At 39.6% G+C, this 21120-nt stretch overlaps 1 protein-coding gene across 1 annotated transcript; it reads right to left on the bottom strand.

Moving 5' to 3' along the window:
- Positions 1 to 3443: 3443 nt before the first annotated feature.
- On the bottom strand, positions 3444 to 10958 carry LOC119499196 (peptidase inhibitor 15-like). The gene is made up of 5 exons (XM_037788444.1): positions 10630 to 10958; positions 9634 to 9752; positions 8112 to 8244; positions 7030 to 7145; positions 3444 to 4453 (listed from the first exon to the last, which is right to left on the bottom strand). The coding sequence occupies exons 1-5, from the start codon at positions 10885 to 10887 to the stop codon at positions 4318 to 4320; spliced, it is 762 nt and encodes a 253-aa protein (XP_037644372.1). The 5' UTR covers positions 10888 to 10958; the 3' UTR covers positions 3444 to 4317.
- Between the last annotated feature and the right edge of the window lie 10162 nt (positions 10959 to 21120).

The raw sequence follows: 21120 nt of genomic DNA on the forward strand, positions 1-21120 counted from the left end.
AACATGAAAACAGCCACATTGACAAGTCGGTAAACCACAAATGAGGTGTTGCAATTCATAATTGACTTCATGTTATATTTACGACCTGATGTAATTCCCACAATGCCTCCTCTGGTGGTTACTGGAGGAAGATGATTCCTCACAAGTTTGTCATTAAGGGCTGGGGCTCTTCTGAAGCTGATGGTAGGGGGCGTCTAGATGAGATTCTCTCAGAGAACCGTCATTTTTCAGTATCTTTTTTTTAATGATTTGTTTAATTCTATGCGCTTCACTGCTATATTGTGTTGCAACTGTTCTGTAGTGAGACCTTTCGCTTTATTATAAGCTGTGGATTCAGTCTTTTGTTTATATTGTCTTTTCTTAAAGGGGACATATCATGAAAAACTCACCTTTTCAGTGCTTGTGCACATACATCTGGGTACCTGGAGTGACTACCGACCCACAAACTGTGAAAAGAGACAACCCAGTCAGTTCTTTGTGGGCTGTCTGGATCAGAAAACATGTGATTCAACAACCATTCACGTGTCTCCCCTTCCTATGTGAAATGGCTTTGGCTCATGTCTTGAGCAGTCGTAGATGCATTTAAACCTGCAGTAGGCAGAATATTTTTTGCATCATTGGGCAAAAATTCCATAATAACCTTTCAGCATATTGTAATTCAAGTGTTCTGATAGAAAACTAGACTTCTGCACCTCCTCATGGCTCTGTTTTCAGGCTTTAGAAAATCTAGCCCGTGACGGGAGACTCTGGCCAATCACAGGTCATTTCAGAGAGAGAGAGCGTTCCTATTGGTTGTTCATCAACGAAGGCAAACTTTCTCTTTTTTGCAGCTAAACAGTACACTACAAGATGTTTCTGAAAGCATTTGAGGAGAGAAAAAGGCATTACAGTACATAATTTTGTTTCATAATATTGATTCATATTTGATTGACAGCTGCTCAGAGATGGCAGGCTCCAGCTCAGCTCTGATTGGTTGTTTTTCTCCGGTCTGTGAAATCTTGCAGATGCCGTTAGGAGCATCGGAGGACACCGGAGGATACAGACGCACATGATTTTTATCAGATTACCTGTCTCATGCACTACTGTCAGGATATAGTGACCGTTTTATAAAAAATAACTTTGCTCCAATTCTACCTACTGCAGCTTTAAGTCTCTGAAACCGTCCGAAGGATACGTTATCTATCAATCAAGCAGGGTGGAAACTGTCTGCCCTAAGAACATCAGTTGGTTATCTAAATATGGAGGTATGCAAATCACCATTGTCATCTTTAATGATCTTTAGGTCAAGAAAATGGATTTCAGTTAAAGAATAATCTTGACTAAGCTTTAAATTACTGTTGGTGCTATTTAAATGGGAATGGAACTGAAGAAGTTCTGACCATATCAGAAAAATATCATCTACGTATGTACCTGCTCGTGAGACCTTCTGGTTTCCCAAGTTGGAAATTTGGCCAGGAAGACTACACGCACGTTTATATCTTCATCATTCTCATGCTCCAGTTCTGCTTTTAAATGATCCGACTCATAAACGGCACGAAAACCAAATCCGTGGCCTAGAGTACATCTTCATTTTTCAGAGCTGCTTTCATCAAAACCCTCCGATATCAAAGAAAGTGCTGCTCTGCACTAAAGCTGACACCCAGGTGCTGCACCATCACGTTACTGTGACAGTACACTCATCATACTGTATACACACACTGTTTCATCACGCTCTGTATTTCTTCATAGAGACAACAGCGCCATCATGAGGCCAAACAGGGAAACACAACATTACCTGCTATCACCTAACATAACAACTGTAACATTCTTACGTAGCATTAATTGGATCTCTAGTGACCCTACAAACGTTTTAGAGAAACACTCCCTCTCCTCCGTACATCCTCTCCTTGTCTTGTTTAAATCCAAACGGCTTGTTGCCGCCATCTAGTGCCACAGTTCTACTGCTACAGCTAAAGTAAGGTAATACTGCTTTGTGTGTTTCACTCCTGTGAGTCACTGACAAAGGTCGACCCATTTGATTTAGTCATGAAACAACACACATGTAACACCAAATATTCACAACAGCAAGAACAAAAGATAACCCCAACAAGCCAAGAACACAGATTAAATCCAAAATGGGACATGGACTTGCAAAATGAACTATGAACTACTGTAGGCTGTCAATCGATTCAAATAGTTAATCGAGATTAATCGAAAATTAATCACACATTTTTTATCCGTTATAAATATACCATAAAGGGAAATTTGTCAAGTATTTAATACTCTTATCAACATGGGAGTAGACAAATATGCTGCTTTATGCAAATGTATGCATAAATGTATAATTGGAAATTAATTAACAACACAAAACAATGACAATTACTGTCCAGAAACCCTCACAAGTACTGCATTTAGCATAAAAAATTACTGATGACTGAATACATGTATAAGACATTGCTAATGCTAATGATGTATGAAATAGTTAATGATTCTAGGAAGGCAGGGGATTTTCCGTGACTGCAGTTTTCTCGTGTCTTCCGCTGTAGTCAACCTTTTAGGTGAGGCCAAATGCATCTCAGAAACAAGCCGGACATATTCCTCTGAATCCCTTCCTCCAGCCATGAAGCATTTCCACACCTCTGCACATATGAATTTACTTTGAGCACAGTGCAATCTACAAAAATACGTCCTGAACTGTTACTAATGTGGCACTTTATACAAGTTTTTTTTTTTTAAATATCCACAATAAAAACAAAATGCAACGAGTTCTGTATGTCAAAGTCAGTTTACTAATCATTGATACAAAATAACAAATAAAAAATAATCCTTATAGGCTCATATCCCGTTAGTCATTCCACATGTCACTTTTCTCAAGAATTGATGTGGAATAAAACATACAAATGGAACGTACGCAGGTTAAATACAAAACAGAATATAAAAGCATTAATAATAATAAATGTGTATGCATGCCTCTATAGAAACCAGTTTCTATAGTTTGTGTTTTTGCACCATTTATACGACCTGTGGACAATTCTAAAGACAGTTCACTATACAGTGAAGACGGACATTCATTTCATTTCAGCACCGTAGGATATTTCCATCTACACTGCTTTTTTTCTTTACTTTTTTTACGAGTATCATTTCCAGACACAAGAATTATTAGCAAATTTAATAACAGATTCCTACAAAATTCAGAATAACAGCTCCCACTGCAGTGCTGCACTGCAGCCTTGTTACAAAGTTGCCCCACATTATCTGCAGACAGTATAGAGTGCTGCAGGAATGAGTCCTGCAACCCACAAATGAGATTACATTTTAGCACTTCCAGTTCCCTCATCTGGAAGTCAATGGGTTTTTAGTTAGATGCCTGAAATAAAGTCTGTGGTTAACACACGCTGAAGAGATTTTAATGTTTTGTTCTACAACATAAAATACGTGAATAAATATCCCACTCATGAATTTTGAAGCTTTTATGTGTTTTTAAAAAGGCAGTTGCTAACAAGTGGCTAGATGAGACTACAAATACAAAATAGACTAAATATACTCATGCTCATGTGACTGTGGTGTAGTTCGTTTATAGCCTAACAATAGCTTTTTACTTCTGCCGATTGCATCAAAAATCCAAAAAGTGGTGTTCATTTGTGGAGATTATCTTGCTGAACAAAACATTTAAGTATGATAAATGTGTGTTTACCACAGAGCTTATTTTGATGTAGAGAGGAACCCACAGTTTGCTGTTTGGCAGATTGTTTAGGTCACTAATTTTATCTTTTATAATGTTTTTTTCTGTGCTTTTTTAAAATGTTTTCATGAAGCACTCAGTACACGTAATATCTTTATTGTTAAGCACTTTGAGCAGCATTTCTTGTGTGAAAGGTGTTATACATATTTATTATTATTACCTCCGCCAATGGAACGCCAATGGAACAGTGGCGATGCTAACTTCCTGGTTGGCCTACAAAAATACGTCATCCCCGGAGCACTCTATAGCTCCCCCCCAAAAAACTGTTGCAGTAACGATAACTGTTGATACCCGGAAACTGAGTTTGTAGTGTATAGTGGTTAGTAAGAATGTAAACCATGTCTTTCAATTACTGCTTATCATACATACATCAACATGTATACTGTATATGTGTATACAGTATGGCTTTGAAACATAAAATATGTTGCACTTTCTGATAAGTGTGAATTATGACACATTTTCTGTCCGGACATAAAGAATCACTAAATGTACTCCCTATAACAGGCTCTGGCTGCTATTACTTTAAAAATGTAATTTCCATATTTTATAATCCAGTTACAGGTAGTATAACCATAACCAGCATTCCCCCTTACTCTTTACTTGAACCAGTACATGTAGTTGGACTGGACGGCTGGAAAGCACATATTGTTGCTGCATGAACCTCCGTAGCTGGACGGACAGGCTGAACAAGGAATCCCCACTCTGTACGGAGCCTCTCCTATCCAGTTTCCCCTGGAGAAAGAAAGAAAACAACGTCTAGAATTCCATTACAGTGGGTGGATTTCAACACTGGAGGTGACTCTATCAACACCATGGGTAAAAACATCACAAGGTAGAGATGATGTCATAATCACTGCAGGTAGAATTTACTTGATTATCACCTCCAGCTCTGGCAGCTGCAGTTATCTTGTCATTAGCGTGCTCGCCTTCAGGGATGCACACGAAAATTCTCCAATTTACTCCTCAATTAGTTTTTCTCCTGGACTTTTTTATCCTTCAACTACTTCACTATTACTTCAGTGAAACGGAAGCTATAGAGAATCTTTCGCTTCTGTACTGTGTGTATTCCCCAGTGAAACGAAATAGTTGAGCATTGCATTGTTACAAGAGGGATTTAAACCTGCAGTAGGCAGTATATTTTTGGCATCATTGGGCAAAAATTCCATAATAACCTTTCAGCATATTGTATTCAAGTGTTCTGAGAGAAAACTAGACTTCTGCATCTCCTCATGGTTCTGTTTTCAGGCTTTAAAAAATCTAGCCCGTGACGGGATAGACAGGTGTAATAGGCATTACAGTAACAGAATATTGATTCATATTGGATCAGCGCTGCCTAGTTTGACCGTTTGGTCGGAGCTCGCGAGTGATTGACAGCTGCACAGAGGCGGCAGGCTCCAGCTCGGCTCTGCTTGGTTGTTTTCCTCCGGTCTATAAAATCTTGCAGATGCCGTTAGGAACACCGGAGGACGCAGAGGAACATGATTTTTTTCATATTGTCTCATGCTTTACTGTCAGGTTATAGTGACCGTTTTATAAAAATAACTTTTTTAAATTATATTTGCTCAATTTCCACCCACTGCAGCTTTAACTCAAATCCTTCGCATTTGATTGGACAGCTAAAAAGAAGGTGGGCTTAGAATGTAGCGTGATATGCTACAGCACACACACCTCCCTTGTCGCTAAAAGTTGCAGATTGATCAATGGATGGATGTCATGATATTATTGTTATGTAACAAAACTACGATAAAATAAGTCAACGTTGACTTGATCTCACACGGTACACGAACAGCGGCCTCCTGGGTGAAAGTTCCGTGTTTGTTTGACCCAACCAACATCCCCTCCCACCCGCCCTATACGCAGACTTTCTCACTCTTTATACTGCGTCAGTTGCTCACACCGCAGATGGGTTTACATTGGAGTTGAAAGTCCGGTGCGTCCCATGCAGACGCTAAATGGTGCCTCGGTATCAGACGTCAAGGGGCACTGACCAAGTGTCGGTATTTGACGAGTTGGGAGTGAGTGCGGGTTGGCTACTTCAACTACAACTTCAACTGTTCCAGTATTTCAACATGTTCACGTCAGCAGCGAGCATGTACGTTTTCCTCTGAAATGTAATAGCACCTGTACTAGTAATAGTTAGTACCTCACTGCATCTCATGAAAGAGCTGAAACAGAGAAGTCTGTGTCACAGTCGTGTCATTACATTTGTGTTTCCTGCACTATATCCACAGATTTCAAGAGCTCCAGACTCGGGCACCTCCGGCGCTGTCTCTATCACCAGGACCATTGGTGGAAAATCATAACACCAAGGTAAACAATACAACCTTAATATTTAGATATAACTGTAACTCATAAAGTTAGGTAACGTAATGTTAAAGCTAGGGTTGATAACCTTGATAAACTATCAAACTCAGCCCAGTGTTGCCAACTCTTTTCCAATGAAAGTAGCTAGCACCAAAAGTCAAATCTAGAGAGAAGGTCACCAAGTCTGGTTGTGAAATCTGAATATCCGTATACTCTGAAGTGATGGTCACCTGTATGTATTTGAGCCAAAGATCTCATTCACATTGTCATCTCAGTATTTTGCTACACTTTCTGTACTCCAACACAATAAACTCTGCCTGGCCGGCACTCGATGTATTCCGCCGATGTCTTCCTGCAACACGTCACCTTGTTAGATTTCAGAATCTTCTCCTTGAGCAAGACTCTTTCCATAATGTCAGACACTTATAATAACAATCAGAGCCTGTCATGGTAAAAACAAGCACTTTTAGTGGACGTAAATGATGCTGCCAGCTTGCCCCAATAGGATTACATTGCAACCTGTGAGCAGCTGCCGTGAGCAGCTGCCGTCTACAGCGCTCTCCCTCAATACTGGACCAATTCAGAAACTGTTGTCCTTATTAGTCAGTTAGACACAAAAACATGGGAACATAGGGTCCAGGTTGAAAAATACCTAAGTTACCCTTTAAATACAAGTTATCTGCTACTTAACATTACATTAACTAACTTTATAAGTTACAGTTACATCTAATTATAAAGGTTGTATTGTTTACCTTGGTGTTAGAAAAAGCGTCTTGAGATTTGACACTATATAAAAATAAATTGAATTGTTATTGGTGGATATTGGTGTGGCTTATTAAAACTGATGAACGCATGCTATCGTATCCTGATGATCGTCTCTGGCGTACACTATTTCAGACGTCACTTCCTTCTCCAAATTTGGGATCAGAAAGTATCCGACGGAGGAGGTGGACTCGAGTCTGGAGTTCTGCAGCTAGACCTTTCTCACAGATTTACACTCATACTTGGGGGAGTAGTTGCAGACAAGGAAGGTGGCTTCTTTCCACAGAACCCCCCACACAAACATGTTGTAGCAGGTCTGCACTGCACAGCCCACTCTGTTGGTGGACGCCCACACCATCTGAAACAAAGACACAACAGCAGCAATGAGACCTGGCATATACTCCATCATAACTAGATTATGACATGCTGTCCTGTCAAAAGTGTTTCTAGTTGTTCCAAAGGGCCACACTTACAGGTGGAGTGAAAAGCCCGCTGTCAGAGAGAGGGGCTAATCTCACGGCTACCGGTTACCTGCTGCAGTAAAATTAGAGGTTTTCTAAAAGGACTCTGGTGAAACACTACAGCTTTGTCCACAGGGACCGCCAAAATCAACACAAAATGAAAGTACCTCATAGTATTTTTAAAATACGTTTGAGACATCTTCATCTTTGTTGTGGGGATTTTATTTTTTGAGTACCTCATATGCATACCTATATACCTAAAACTTAAGGAGTATTTGGAAGGATTGCTCTTTTCTGTTGTCAGGTTTAGGGGCAGACTGAGCAACATACAACTGAGGCAGCCGTCGTGAAACATCAGTAATTTGGTTTGTATCTACAGCAGCTTAAAACAGACACACTGCTCTAGCAGTACGTCAAAGACGAGGGTAGAGCTTCAAAACTACTGAAGAGGGAACACACCCGCCTACTGAAACATAATGAGCCAGTCATTTTACATCACAGCTCAGCTGGTTGGTGCCTCCAACGAGTTCCATGAGTCAGATGGTTATTTGAGTTATCAGCTTAGAGATAGTTCACTTTAAATAGAAGACTGGACATTGTCTGCTGTGCTGCTGTTTTAATTGATGGAGCTTGTTGCCTGAGAAGCCGATTATCATCCCTTATTTTAGCAAGAAAATTCTATATCATGGTCCCGGGCTTGTAGAAGCAGTTCTGAATTTTATTCTTTTATCTGGAGAGTGTAGTTGTTTGTACAACGCACTGACTTGGGATAGCTACGCCTTAAAGGCCGTGTAAAGGCTGGATTAGAGGCCTCCCTGATCCCGGTATGTATTGGAACAACTCTAGATGATGACCTTTCTCACCTGTGTGTAGTGTGTACACATGGGCCCGTAGCAGAGCAGGGGGCAGCTGGGGTTGCAGAAACGAGGGTAGGGGAACACATAGTCGTTGACTTCATCATACCAAGGCTTGACCAGCTGCAGGATAGACCGATACCTGTGGAGGAAAGAGTGTACAGAGTTGGTACAGAGGAGGAGGGATGAACCTCAGTGCATACTCTGATGGATTACACGGCCTGTCGGAGGCGGCATGCGTGGTTAAGCTTGTGACCGCAACCAGCATCAATGATGGGTGAAGTCAGAAAGTATGCACAGTCGCACCTGTAACCACACCCCAACAGTGATGTCACTGTCGTCTTGTAGTGGGTTTTTTCCATTCTGCTAATTATGTTTCCTCCTGTCCATTGTCACCTGTCCTCCCTAAGCTATGTCCAGGACTTTTATTGTGAAAGGTAAGAACAGAAGGAGTGGATCTGGTCTGCACTGCCTTCGTCAAGGTTGAAAGCAGTAATACAGTTTGTTGTTCGGACAACAGAGGCTCCGTGTTGTTGTACACTTTAGTGTACGTATAGAATATGTCCGTTCCACACAATGTTGGAGCAGCATTCAACCAGTGGCAGGTGTTTTTAAGTGTTACTGAATCATTTCTACACATTTGACAATTGAGATGCTTTTGCCTCATGAGTAATTGCCGTCACTCACACAGGAGTGAGACAGGACGTTCCATTTGGTCAGCTAGTTCTCATTCCCGTAGGTTCAATTTCAAAGCTTTTATCACGGCCGTCGGCGTTCGGTACCGCCGCACCCCTTAAAGCCGGTGCGTTCCATTAACTGTAATGTAAACCCATCCTCGGCAACAGTAAATGCTCGTAAACGAGAAAGTGCGCCGGGAGTGTGGCGACGTAGTTTAAAAAGCGAAAGACACACACCGGGGAGGTGGATGGATCCAACAAACACAAGGCTTTCATCCAGCAGGCCGCCGTTTGTGTCCCGTGTTCACAGCGTTCAGTGTCATTTTCACTGAACAAACGTCGTAGCTTTAAGCCCAACCATGCTGTTCTTTCCTAAACCTAACTATAGTGGTTTTGTTGCTTAATCCCAAAGTGACGCAAGGGGTGTGACAAAGCGGTGGTATGTGCCGAGTTGGGATGAGAATGTGTTGGTTTGGTAAATCCTTCCTCTCATCTTCACCATGGATGTATAAAGAGAACTGGATACAGTGTAAAAATATGCGCCTAGCCATGAATCTTTGATCCATGTTGTTCATAACTGGACTTTTAATGGTATTAGTGGTTTGTCTGTAGGCTACCGCACAACGTTACAACAATAAACACATGTAGTCGTCCATAGCGAATGTTCATGTAGACCTAATATACTGTTCAGTGCACATAATAGGCTAAAAATCTCCATTGTAATTATATCTGGTTAGCAAAAGAAAATTCTGAATTTCTATTTTTTCAGAAGGAAAAATTAATGAATGGTTGTCTTCATCTAAATGTGTGTGTGTCTGTGTGTGTGTGTGTGTGTGTGTGTGTGTTGTATTTACCCTCCGGTTCTGACAGACAGGTTCTGTCCGTAGAACTGCAGAAGGTAAGCCGGTCCGTGTTCCCACAGACACGTGGCGGCCCAGGCTTCAGCTGTCCTGGCCAGATCATAGTCCCACACCTGTTGGAGAGAGTTTTCCTGTACTCACACCTGCTGTAGAGAAGCTTGACATAATTAAGTAATAAAAGTAATAATGAATATGTACCATGTCTACTCAAGAGAACAATGTAAAACAGTTTCGGATGGTTTCGAGCAAATCTCCTCCTGGGTCAACGGGAATTAGACATTATAAATGCAATATCTGTCATAAAACGCAACATATTTAATATGTTTTTGTGTATGAATACTGACATTTTGTCTACATTTTTTTAGATGTAGAGAAAATCGTGAAAACTTCTATTTTAAAAAAAAGAAAAGAAAATGATATCAATATTTACAATGATGCACAAAGCTTGATGAAAATGAATTTAAATGTAAAATGTTATGGAAATATTATAGAAATGTAAAAAAAGAAAGAAAATAGAATATTATAGAAACGAATTTAAATGTAAAATGTTATAGAAATATTATAGAAATATAAAAAAAAGAAAGAAAATAGAATATTATAGAAATTTAAAAAGTGAAATGTATAAAATGAACATTATTGTAATGTTGCTGTAATGACATTTAGTATAAGAACAAGTGATGAAAACCATAAAAAATAAACATGTTGCAGATTAAAATCCACTAATCCAGCCTACATGTAATTTTGTGTACCTGTTTATATATATTACATACTCTGATGGTTAAAATTTAAAAAAAAAATAATTTGGGAGAGTCAAAAGTGACCGTTTTTCTCCCACTTTTAGGCTTCCTTCATTATTAGGGTATCATAAAAATATGTCTATATAAATCAAATTGACGTATCTACGTGAGGTCATATTTTAGGTCTATATGAACATACTAATGTGAGATATGATGAAGAAGATAATCCTATTTCCCCGGTGTCTTCTCTTACCATGTACTCCATGTTAGCAGCAGGTGGGTAGACTCTGGCTCTGACCTGGTTGTGGTAGTCCAGGATGGACACCATGTCCCCCTGACTGATGAACCGTCTCCTGCGCGCTCCACGGACACCGGACGGTGACCCGGGTTTGATCCCCGGAGGAGTTGAACTAACGTTACCGTGAACCTGAGGAGCCTCCGTGGAGTTCACAACCCGTCCGTTAACTCCGCACAGCAGGATCACGCAGGACAGATAATAAAGGTCTCTCATGGTTAAATATCAGTCAAACTAAATAAACAATAAACTCCACTCATGCACAGTTAGTCTGTTAGTCTCCTGTGTCCCAGTAGTGTCAATGAGGCTGTTTATGAGCTCTTATTCTGGTGAGGATCTCTGAAAGGTTCAGCCTGCCCCCAGTGTCTTTCAAAATAAAACACTGCTTAACAATGTATTATAGATGCTGTGTAGTGTGCTGCATATGTCTAATATTATGTACTGTATATGAAGAATAGGTGTAGCTTATTAAATACCCAGACAACTTGGAAGGGTTAGATTATTTTTTTGTAACTATAGAATTACCAAAATCTTGTTTCATAATAAAATGCTGTAGCATATGATGGACAAAAAACAACAAAATTAAATGAAGATTTATAGTGAATTATCGATCAAGCAATCAAACTTTATTTATAGAGCACATTTCAAACAAATCGAATGCAATTCAAAGTGCTGTACAGACGATTGACAAAAATGTAGAATGTTAAAAATGGATTTAGAGACTAATGCACACCAAAACAACCAGTATAAAAGTTCAATGAATAAGAAAGCAATAAAAGATGTTTATTTAAGATAATAAAAGATAAATAAAATACAAGGAAATAACAATAACAATAAAAAATTATTAAATAAAAATGATGAAACGACACAAAATAAGCAGATTGTATCAAAAATAATGACATTTTAATAAAATAAAATAGCATAAAAGAGGTAATAATGATCAGCAATAAAATGTTGATTAAACAAAATAGAGCTTCAGCGACAGTGCCGTCGGTTTGGACAGCGTTATCAGCTATAACCACCGTATGAGAGCAGTGCAGAGCGGTGGCCATTAGCTAGCCAGTGGGGCACGCTCACATGCACGAACATGCACTAAAAGCATGCACGACTAGCCCGGCTATGTCAACAAAGAAACACACTCAGAGGGAGAGTGACTTCATTCTCTGCTCAGGGAGACATTACTCCTCTATAGCTTTACATAAACAATAGTTTGATGCTATATTAATGCTCTGGATATCGTATAGAGCACCTGTAAAGGTACAGTTTGTAGGATTTGGTGGCAGCTGGTGTGGTTGCAGATTGCAAACAACTGAGTACCCCTCCGCTCACTTCTCCCTTTCTAAGACTGCGGTAACGTGAGTCACCGAGTGCTAAAACCGCGGTAACGCTGGCGGCTCAGAGGCCATCCATACCATAATAACACTGCTTTAGAAGCAACAGAAGTTGGTAAAGTAACAATGTGAAAGTCTCTCTCTAGAGCCAGTGTTTGGTTTGTCTGTTCTGGGCTACTATAGAAACACGGCAGAGCAACATGGCGGGCCGATTATACACTAATGAAAACATAGTTATGAATATTATATTTATATTATATTCCATTTCTGCTAATAGATCCCCTGAAATCCTACACACTGTTCCTTTAAGAGAGGTTTAAGGGAAGGTTTGTATTACTGTGATCTTTAGTATGTCAAAATATGGTGTTATAGAAGCAGCAATAGTTCAGAATAAAATGAAGAACCTTGTCTTGTTGTTATTGTACAGTGTTTTATATATTTATCAGTCAAATGAACAGTCCCAGAAGCCATTAGTGTAGTCTATATGCACAAGAGAATTAAATGATCTGCTGTTCATGGCCATTAAATTATTAACATTTGATCATGGACAATGTAATTAGTAAATCTCATATTTATATAACTTACGTATCTAATCTTCGATTCAGTTGTAAAACACTGCTATGGTTATTTTAAAGTTTAAACCCCCTCTTGCCTTTTTTAGTTTTGGAGTGAGATACCAAAGGTCTTAAACATGATGTATTTCTAGAAAGCACTCTACAGCCAAACCTTGCTGCAGTAGAAAGCAGAAAGGACGGGAGGGGTTGATTTTAGCCGTACAGAGCTGCTCCACTCGGTACTGTAGTTCATCGAGGTCTCCTTTGACTCAGAGGGTGCTGTCAGCTACATGGAAATGCATCCAGTCAGGTGTCCTCACTTCAGATTTGTTTCTCTGCTATGGATGAAAAACAAACTTAATGGTCCAGAAAACTTGTTGGAAAATAGTCAAAATGAAAGCTGAGTGATTCAGAGCAGCTGCTGTCACCCAGAGGAGTGAAACTAGTGTCTCTTCAAAATAGTTTTTTTATATACTGGTCTTGTTCAAGACCGTAAAAGGCATGTAGAAAAAAAAATGATGACTCATGTTTTCAGTTATAATGATTGTTTCTCAAATTTATATCAGATCTTGTAAGGGAGAGGGGAGTGGGGGTTAAATGAGGTCGGAGCCTGCTGGAGCTCAGCTAGGTCTACTCAACCGTATCCCTTTTTGGCGTACCACCCACTTTCAGGCAGTGTCTCATGCCCTTACGCCACCCAAACAAATGCCATGCCAAAGAAGAGGAATTCACAAAGCAACTCCATGATGGAAAGTAGGGGAGAGCGGGGTCGGTTGGGATAGGAGGACTATGCCTATGTCATTCACCATGCTCATACTCAACAACAACACAACCTCCTCTCCACGCCAACCAGATAGAGCCCGAGCAACACGACCTCCTCTCCACGCCAGATAGGTAGAGCCTGAACAACACAACCTCCTCTTCATGCCAAACAGATAAAGCCAGAGCAACACAACCTCCTCTCCACGCCAGATAGGTAGAGTCAGAGCAACACGACCTCTTCTCGACGCCATATAGGTAGAGCCAGAGCAACACAACCTCCTCTCCACGCCAACCAGATAGAGCCCGAGCAACACAACCTCCTCTCTACGCCAGATGGGTAGAGCCAGAGCAACACGACCTCTTCTCCACGCCAGATAGGTAGAGCCAGAGCAACACACCTTCCTCTCCACGCCAACCAGATAGAGCCCGAGCAACAAAACCTCCTCTCGACGCCAACCAGATAGAGCCGAGCAACACAATCTCCTCTCCACGCCAACCAGATAGAGCCCGAGCAACACAACCTCCTCTCCACGCCAGATGGGTAGAGCCAGAGCAACACAACCTCCTCTCCACGCCAGATAGGTAGAGACAGAGAAACATAACCTCCTCTCCACGCCAAACAGATAGAGCCCGAGCAACACAACCTCCTCTTCACGCCAGATATGTAGGGCCAGAGCCAGAAGAGACTCATCCAAACCACTTTAGTATGTTGTGTTGTTTGTCATCATGAGCTGACGTCATGTGTTGGATATTTCTTGGTTTGTTGGAAATTATTGAACATTCAGCACTTTATCTGTAGACTGTACATAAAGAGTTAGTGTATTCAACAGCTTAAGACGGACCATAACGTATCATTATATCATCTGATTTGATCCTCTTAATATATCTATCTCTGTGTTCTCTCTTTCTCTCTGTGTGTGTGTGTGTGTGTGTGTGTGTAGGAGGAGAGCTTACAGTCTTTACTACCATATAAAGAAAAGCTCAGACTGTGTTGTTTTTTATGTTTAGGCCTACAGTACTTCACCGAAAAAAGTTCAACATTCTGTTCCTAGAAAACTAAATCATAGTAACTGTAATACAAACACTCCGCTCTGCTTGATTTGTCTTTGGCAGGATGCACATGGTGCAACAGTATGACTGCTTTCATAAAAATGTAGAGAGTAGTGGGGTCGTGTAATCTTTTGATATTAAACCAAAACTGTTCAGATTTCTCTGATCTGTAACTCTACTGGCAATGTTCATGTAAATTACAGTTTACAGGATTGCATTACATTGATTTACACAATGTTTAATGCAATTTACTAATATGAGACTACTGCACTGTAAGATCATCTCATCAACTTAAATAAATATACTGATTGGATTGCTAAAGGCTTGATCAACAGTGCCAGCCGTCAGATGTCAAATTGAGTTCTTGAGTTCACCCATTTCCACAGTTACATGCACTCACAATAAAATCTTTAGGAGCAGCAGAAAGTGGCCTGAAGGGTATAGACCATAGACCAAAAAATCTATTTGACGTGTACTTTGACTTTTTAGTTTGACCCGTGTCCCATTCGCTAATATGGAGGGGGCGGGACTTATGACCGATACTGCAGCCAGCCACCAGGGGGCAATCAAGATGTATTGGCTTCACTTTTGGGGAGCTGTCATGTCGTCCATCTTTATAAAGAGTCGATGGTATAGACCCCTTTTCTGTTAGTAAACATAATGACGTATGTTTGTGGGCGGAGCGTAGGTGGAGGCAGAATAATTCTCTGAACATGTTAGCTAATACAGTGCTACAGTAACGAGTCCTACGAGTCCCGTAAATGAGTTAGAATTTTAGTACTTCCAGTTCCCTCGTCTGGAAGTCAATGGGCTTTTTGAATGGGTGTTTAGTTAGATGACTGAAATAAGGTCTGTGGTTAACACAAGCTGAAGAGATTTTAACATTTTGTTCTTCAACATAAAATACATCAATCAACAAGTGACTTAATGAGACTACTGAATGTCATCACGCCGACTCGGCCACCTTTAAAGCCTCGTGGTGTGTACTCGCGTTCATGCGACCGCGGTGTAGTTCGTTTATAGCCTAACGAGGCAGACATTTCAGAGCCAGATATCTCAATCCATGGACAGATTAAACCAACTATCTGCATGGTCAGACACCACTGGAATTAATATTTAAAAAAAAGAAAGAAAATGCATGTTTATTTGTGATTTGGGTGAACTGACCCTTTAACATTTGGTCCATGAAACTAGATCTGATGTTAAGGTTTGGTGTATTAGTAATACACCTTTCTCTCTGATTTCATAACCTAAAATAGGAAGCTTTAACGCCGTGTTCAACTCCAACAATAACAGCATGTAACATCATAGTAAGCAACCTGCACTGTTGCACCCACCCACTGCTGAAGTCATTGTTTCTATACTAGCACATTGACGCAGCTCTGCTGTGTTTTCTCTGGCTGATAAAACACAGAGGGAGAGAGAGTGGTACACTCAGGAACACTGAGAACGAATAGGAGCGTGCAGCTCTCTTTATAAACTTCAGTGATGGATGTCTAAGAACTTGCAGCCAAGTTGGCACCTTCAGCTGTATTTTTCTGTTGTCCCAACATTGTACAATATTTTCCAACTGTTATTAATGGGAGTGGAAACAACCACTTTTCACCTTCCACAGTCAGGACACAATCAAGGTTTGAACCTTAATCTGATTGAATGTCATCATGTGTAAGCATCATACTGAACATTGAAGACATGCGGAGGACTGAACACGATACAAGTTGCAGAGTGTTCTGAACTGCCTACGAAATCGGTGAGCATGGGCGTCCATGTAGAGATATGCCAACTGATGTGAGCTTGGAGTGAAAATGGGCCGAGTTTTGCACTCAGGCAAGACGTGTGGTGACATCATCGACCACAGAGATTAAAAGATGACCTCAGAGATGAGGAAAAAAGTGGTCGACGACATAATCAAAAACAGACGAAAATGATGCGTATTGATAGACAAATCCACCGCAATCACTGGCATGACTGTGTTGGCAGTCATCATATCACAGAAACATTGCTGGCATATCTTCACAAATATGGCTCCGATTACCACTTATTGGGGTGAGCGTCGTGGCCTTTGCATGGGATGGAGCATCAGTAATGCTTGGCAGAAGAGCAGGACAGCTTTGTGCGAGATTCCCAGCACCGTTGTCAAAATCAGAGTTTTGTGTCTTAGCTTCGATACTCTTCGGTTGCATGGAGGTCTAGATTTTAGCCGGTGCTCCTTGCATCGCAGCCAATTCCACCACCAGTCACTTGTGTTCATACACTCTTTGAGATTAATCAGATCAAACTTAAAAAAAAAACTGTATTGATTAAAATTGTGTCGTAGGTTATTCCCTAATCACCTGAATAGTCTTTTCCAACTTGAATTTAATGTGGGAGTAACTGACGTTAACACTAGCTATTTATTAGCTATTAGGGTTATATACTGGGGTGATGCTCATGGCAACCCAGAAAATATGGCATATTTAACAGGCTACATAGTTATGTAGTTGTGGACATTTTTGGTAATATTAGTAGTACTAGTAAAACATAGTAAAAGTTGTAGATTTAAGGGTTAGATCCAGTGTGAAGTTCTATGAATAACATTCAACATACATATAAAAAGGTTTGAGGAACTGTGTAAATGCACTTGTTTTGACAGTAAAATTACACTTCCACATACAAATGTTCCTTAGTTTAACTTCGTTGTCACAGCAGAACATTTAGATAAATCTGAGTTGCCAAAAACTTGAAAACTCGGCAACAGGCTGAGCTGTGAAAACTAGATTTTTCCAGAAGATGGCAGTGTTTGACAACGCATTGAGATGACAGTCTTTCTTTGACATGTCTTTGTGCCCAGAGCAGCTGTCTCTGGGGTGGACTGTTGCTGTCTTCGCGGTCATCTACAAAAAGTATAAACTAAGAGGTGCACTTTCCTGAGGCTTCACATGGTTTAATGTTTAATGTCATTTACCACGACATAGGAAAGAAAGCAGTACAATGGTTTAGCTGGAGGTTCTAATTTGTCAGTTCCTGCAGTCTGGATTGTAACAGTGACCACAGTATCAGGTAAAGTCCATATCAATACAGAAGTACCGACACACAGGACTGAACTTGTTTGAATCTATGGGGACAACTGTACGTTTTTGCAATTTGATTAAGTCATTTATTGAAAAAAAGAAAAGAAAAGAAAAGATTACATTGCAAATGCAAATGCAAGTCCAACTGAAATGAAAACTGAATTCTACATCAGTAATACAGTAAATATTCACTCTGAATTCCAGATTATGACAGGCAACAGCAATAATTATCATTACCAGTATTTATAGGATATTAAATCCTATCGAAAATAAATATATATATATAATTTTATATTATATAAAAATTATATATTATAAAATGAATAAAAACCACAATTAATTGCATGATTTTCCATAGTTAATCGTGATTAATTGCAAATTATTTGCAAATTTTTTTATCTGTTCAAAATGTACCTTAGAGAGAGATTTGTCAAGTATTTAATACTCTTATCAAAATGTGAGTGGTCATCAATTAACAACACAAGAAAATGACAAATATTGTCCAGAAACCCTCACAGGTACTGCATTTAGTATAAAATATGCTCAAATCATAACATGGCAAACTGCAGCCCAACAGGCAACAACAGCTGTCAGTGTGTCAGTGTGCTGACTTGACTATGACTTGCCCCAAACTGCATGTGATTAACATAAAGTGGGCATGTCTGTAAAGGGGAGACTCGTGGGTACCCATAGAACCCATTTACATTCACATATCTGGAGGTCAGAGGTCAAGAGACCCCTTTGAAAATGGCCATGCCGGGGCGCCCCACTTATAAAGGCTCTGTCTTCACTGCAGTGGCTCGGGGTTCGAATCCAACCCAGGGCCCTTTGCTGCATGTCATCCCCTCTCTCTCCCCCTTTCACAACTATCACTGTCACTGTCAATTAAAGGCAAAAAGTCCCCCCAAAATAAACATATTAGCCGAAATTTAGGTTGAGTTTGGAGCGTTATTTAGCCTCCTTCGCAACAAGCTAGTGTGACATGGTTGGTACCAATGGATTCATTAGGTTTTTCTAGTTTCATATGATACCAGTATCTTCACTCTAGCTTTACAACTGAAAACCCACTACAACCTAAAAATCATAATTTGCGTTAATGTGTTGAAGAAAGAAGGCGTTAATATATTGCGTTACCTTTGACAGCCCTACTTTTAACATCAGGAAGTAAAATGGATTCACTGCGTTGCCTCTGATAAACACCACTGCACCAGTATCATAAAAATCTTAATATTCACAGTTCCAATTTTTGTTCACATAACGCCTCATAATTACAATATGGAAAAAATATGATACAATAAAAAATCGGAATCTTTGAAGTCCTGTCAGGATCAATAAACTCTATCCCTGACATTTATGTATGCTGCTGTATGCTGATGGATGGAACAGATCTTAGGCCTACATGAAAACTGTTGATCATCCTCTTGTGTGTCTGTGTGACAGGCCTGCACACTCTCAGTCAGACATGAAGCTGCTCACAGTTAGTACAAGCTGAGTGCTGCTTCTGCTTTCAAAATAAAAGCACATTTCTTTACTCTTCTGGGTAAGATAATGTTGCTATGTGTAGCTAATTGTTAGTAGGAAAATTTGAATAAATCAACAACAATTTCTTTTTCAACAATCAGTTTCTTGAACATTGTCTTTATTTCTACCATAGTTCTTTGGTGCCCATATTACATGTGCTGTTTGAGCAACAGTGAGAAACAGCTGGTGTTGTTTCTAAATTTAGAAATCAGCCATGTTAACAGCTTTGAACAGGGGAAACAAGTTGCATTTCATTCCTACCCTGCCCAATCAGTTGAAAACAGTGTTTGCTATATTTTAGTCCTGAAAAAGTTCTTTTAGCAAGAGATTTTTTTAAAAAACCTGTAAAAAAAGGCCGTACTTCCCATGAATCAAACCCCTCATTCTAGCCCTTTATGAGAGGCTGCTGTTGTGTAAAGCACTACAACTTAATTTAATATAATATGTAAATAATAATTATTGTAATTAGGGCTGTTAAAGCTAAGTGATAATAACGTGTTAATGCAAAACAATTTTTAACGCCACTAATTTATTTAATGCATTAACGCAACTTGCGATTTTTAGGTTGTAGTGGGCTCAGTTGTAAAGCTAGAGTGAAGATACTGCCATCATATGATCATTTATGATAATCACAAGCAGTTTGGGGCAAGTCACAGTCAAGTCAGCACACTGACACACTGACAGCTGTTGTTGCTTGTTGGGCTGCAGTCTGTCATATTATGATTTGAGCATATTTTTTATGCTAAATGCAGTACCACTCCCATGTTGATAAGAGTATTAAATACTTGATAAATCTCCGTCAAAATACAAGACCTTTAATCAAATTACTGGAAACTAATTGACACTAATTGACCAGAAATTTCAACAAAGAACTAATGCTTGGATTGTGTTACTTTAGGCAAAATACAGTAGCCTGTGTTTAAGCAATGTGTAGATGTTGTTTGCACACAGCAAATAAAGCATGCACTGCTGCTAAATTATTACAATTGAATTGAATACCATGAAAATCTTCTCAACTGACTGAGATTTAGCCTATGAGTTCATTGCAGGCAAGTACTTTGACATATTTAATTAGCTGGTTTAGCGGGCATTCCTGGATCTTTTATGAACAAATTGTTTCTCAGTTTAATTTCTTGGTAATGTGTTTACCACAATGTCACTATGGTGACATGCTATGATAGAAAAATGGATACCTATATATCCTAATTATTGACTATTTTGTATTGAGAAATAATAAATAATAAAAAATATTCTATATTTTTCTTTTTCTGTATTGCTCCCATGTCTGCTTTGCTGCTTCAGTTGTAAAGTAGAAGTAGTTTAATTAATGATGGACATGAATTACTTGTTTCTGTGATATTTCTTTGATATTTTGTAACATTTTGTAGAATTACGATGATCATGTGATTGCTTCCCATTGGTTGTTGATACCATATAGCTGAGGCCACATCCGCCTGTTTGTCTGTTTGTAAGCCCTGATGAAGACCTACAGTGGTCGAAACATGTTGGCTTTTGAAATGATTTAGCCGCTACAATAAAGGCTTTTAATATATTCTCTTCCTCGTTGCCACTTGTTTTGATATTTTGGAGTGCCTGGATTGCCTTCCTGATTTTTCCCCTCTTTTTCAACCTCACACACTCACACACACACTCACACAGGTGGAACATTGGGTTTGTATGAACTTGTATTAATAGTCATTCAGTTACATTAAGAAGCTGTGGAGATATGTATGAGCTAGTTTAGCTCTGCTTTCTGTAAAGAAAATGATTGATTGTGGATTGATAAATAATATGAAGTGTTTTTATTTTATTATGGAAAGTTGACATTTGGCCCAGACTTGTAACTACATAGTATCATATAGGAATACACTATTTTTGTTGTGTCAGTTAACCCTATAGAGGGCAGATTTGTTCCAAAATGAGGGGGTGGTGTCATTTCATAATAGCTGAATTTTATTGGATATCATTTTTATGTGAGCACCCGACACGTTTTGTCTTACGACTGAACAGAAAGAGCAACCAGTTATCTCTCTCGCTCCACATATCCTCCCCATATTTCTCTCCTGCAGTCAGACATGAGCCTGCTTAATACTCAAAAACATGAGTTGAATGTCTGGCTTTTATTGTGAAAGCTCCAACAGGAAGTCCACCTCGTTTCATCCCGTGTGTGTTGGCGGGCTT

Source organism: Sebastes umbrosus, chromosome 12 (assembly GCF_015220745.1).
Source record: "Sebastes umbrosus isolate fSebUmb1 chromosome 12, fSebUmb1.pri, whole genome shotgun sequence".
Lineage (NCBI taxonomy): Eukaryota > Metazoa > Chordata > Actinopteri > Perciformes > Sebastidae > Sebastes > Sebastes umbrosus.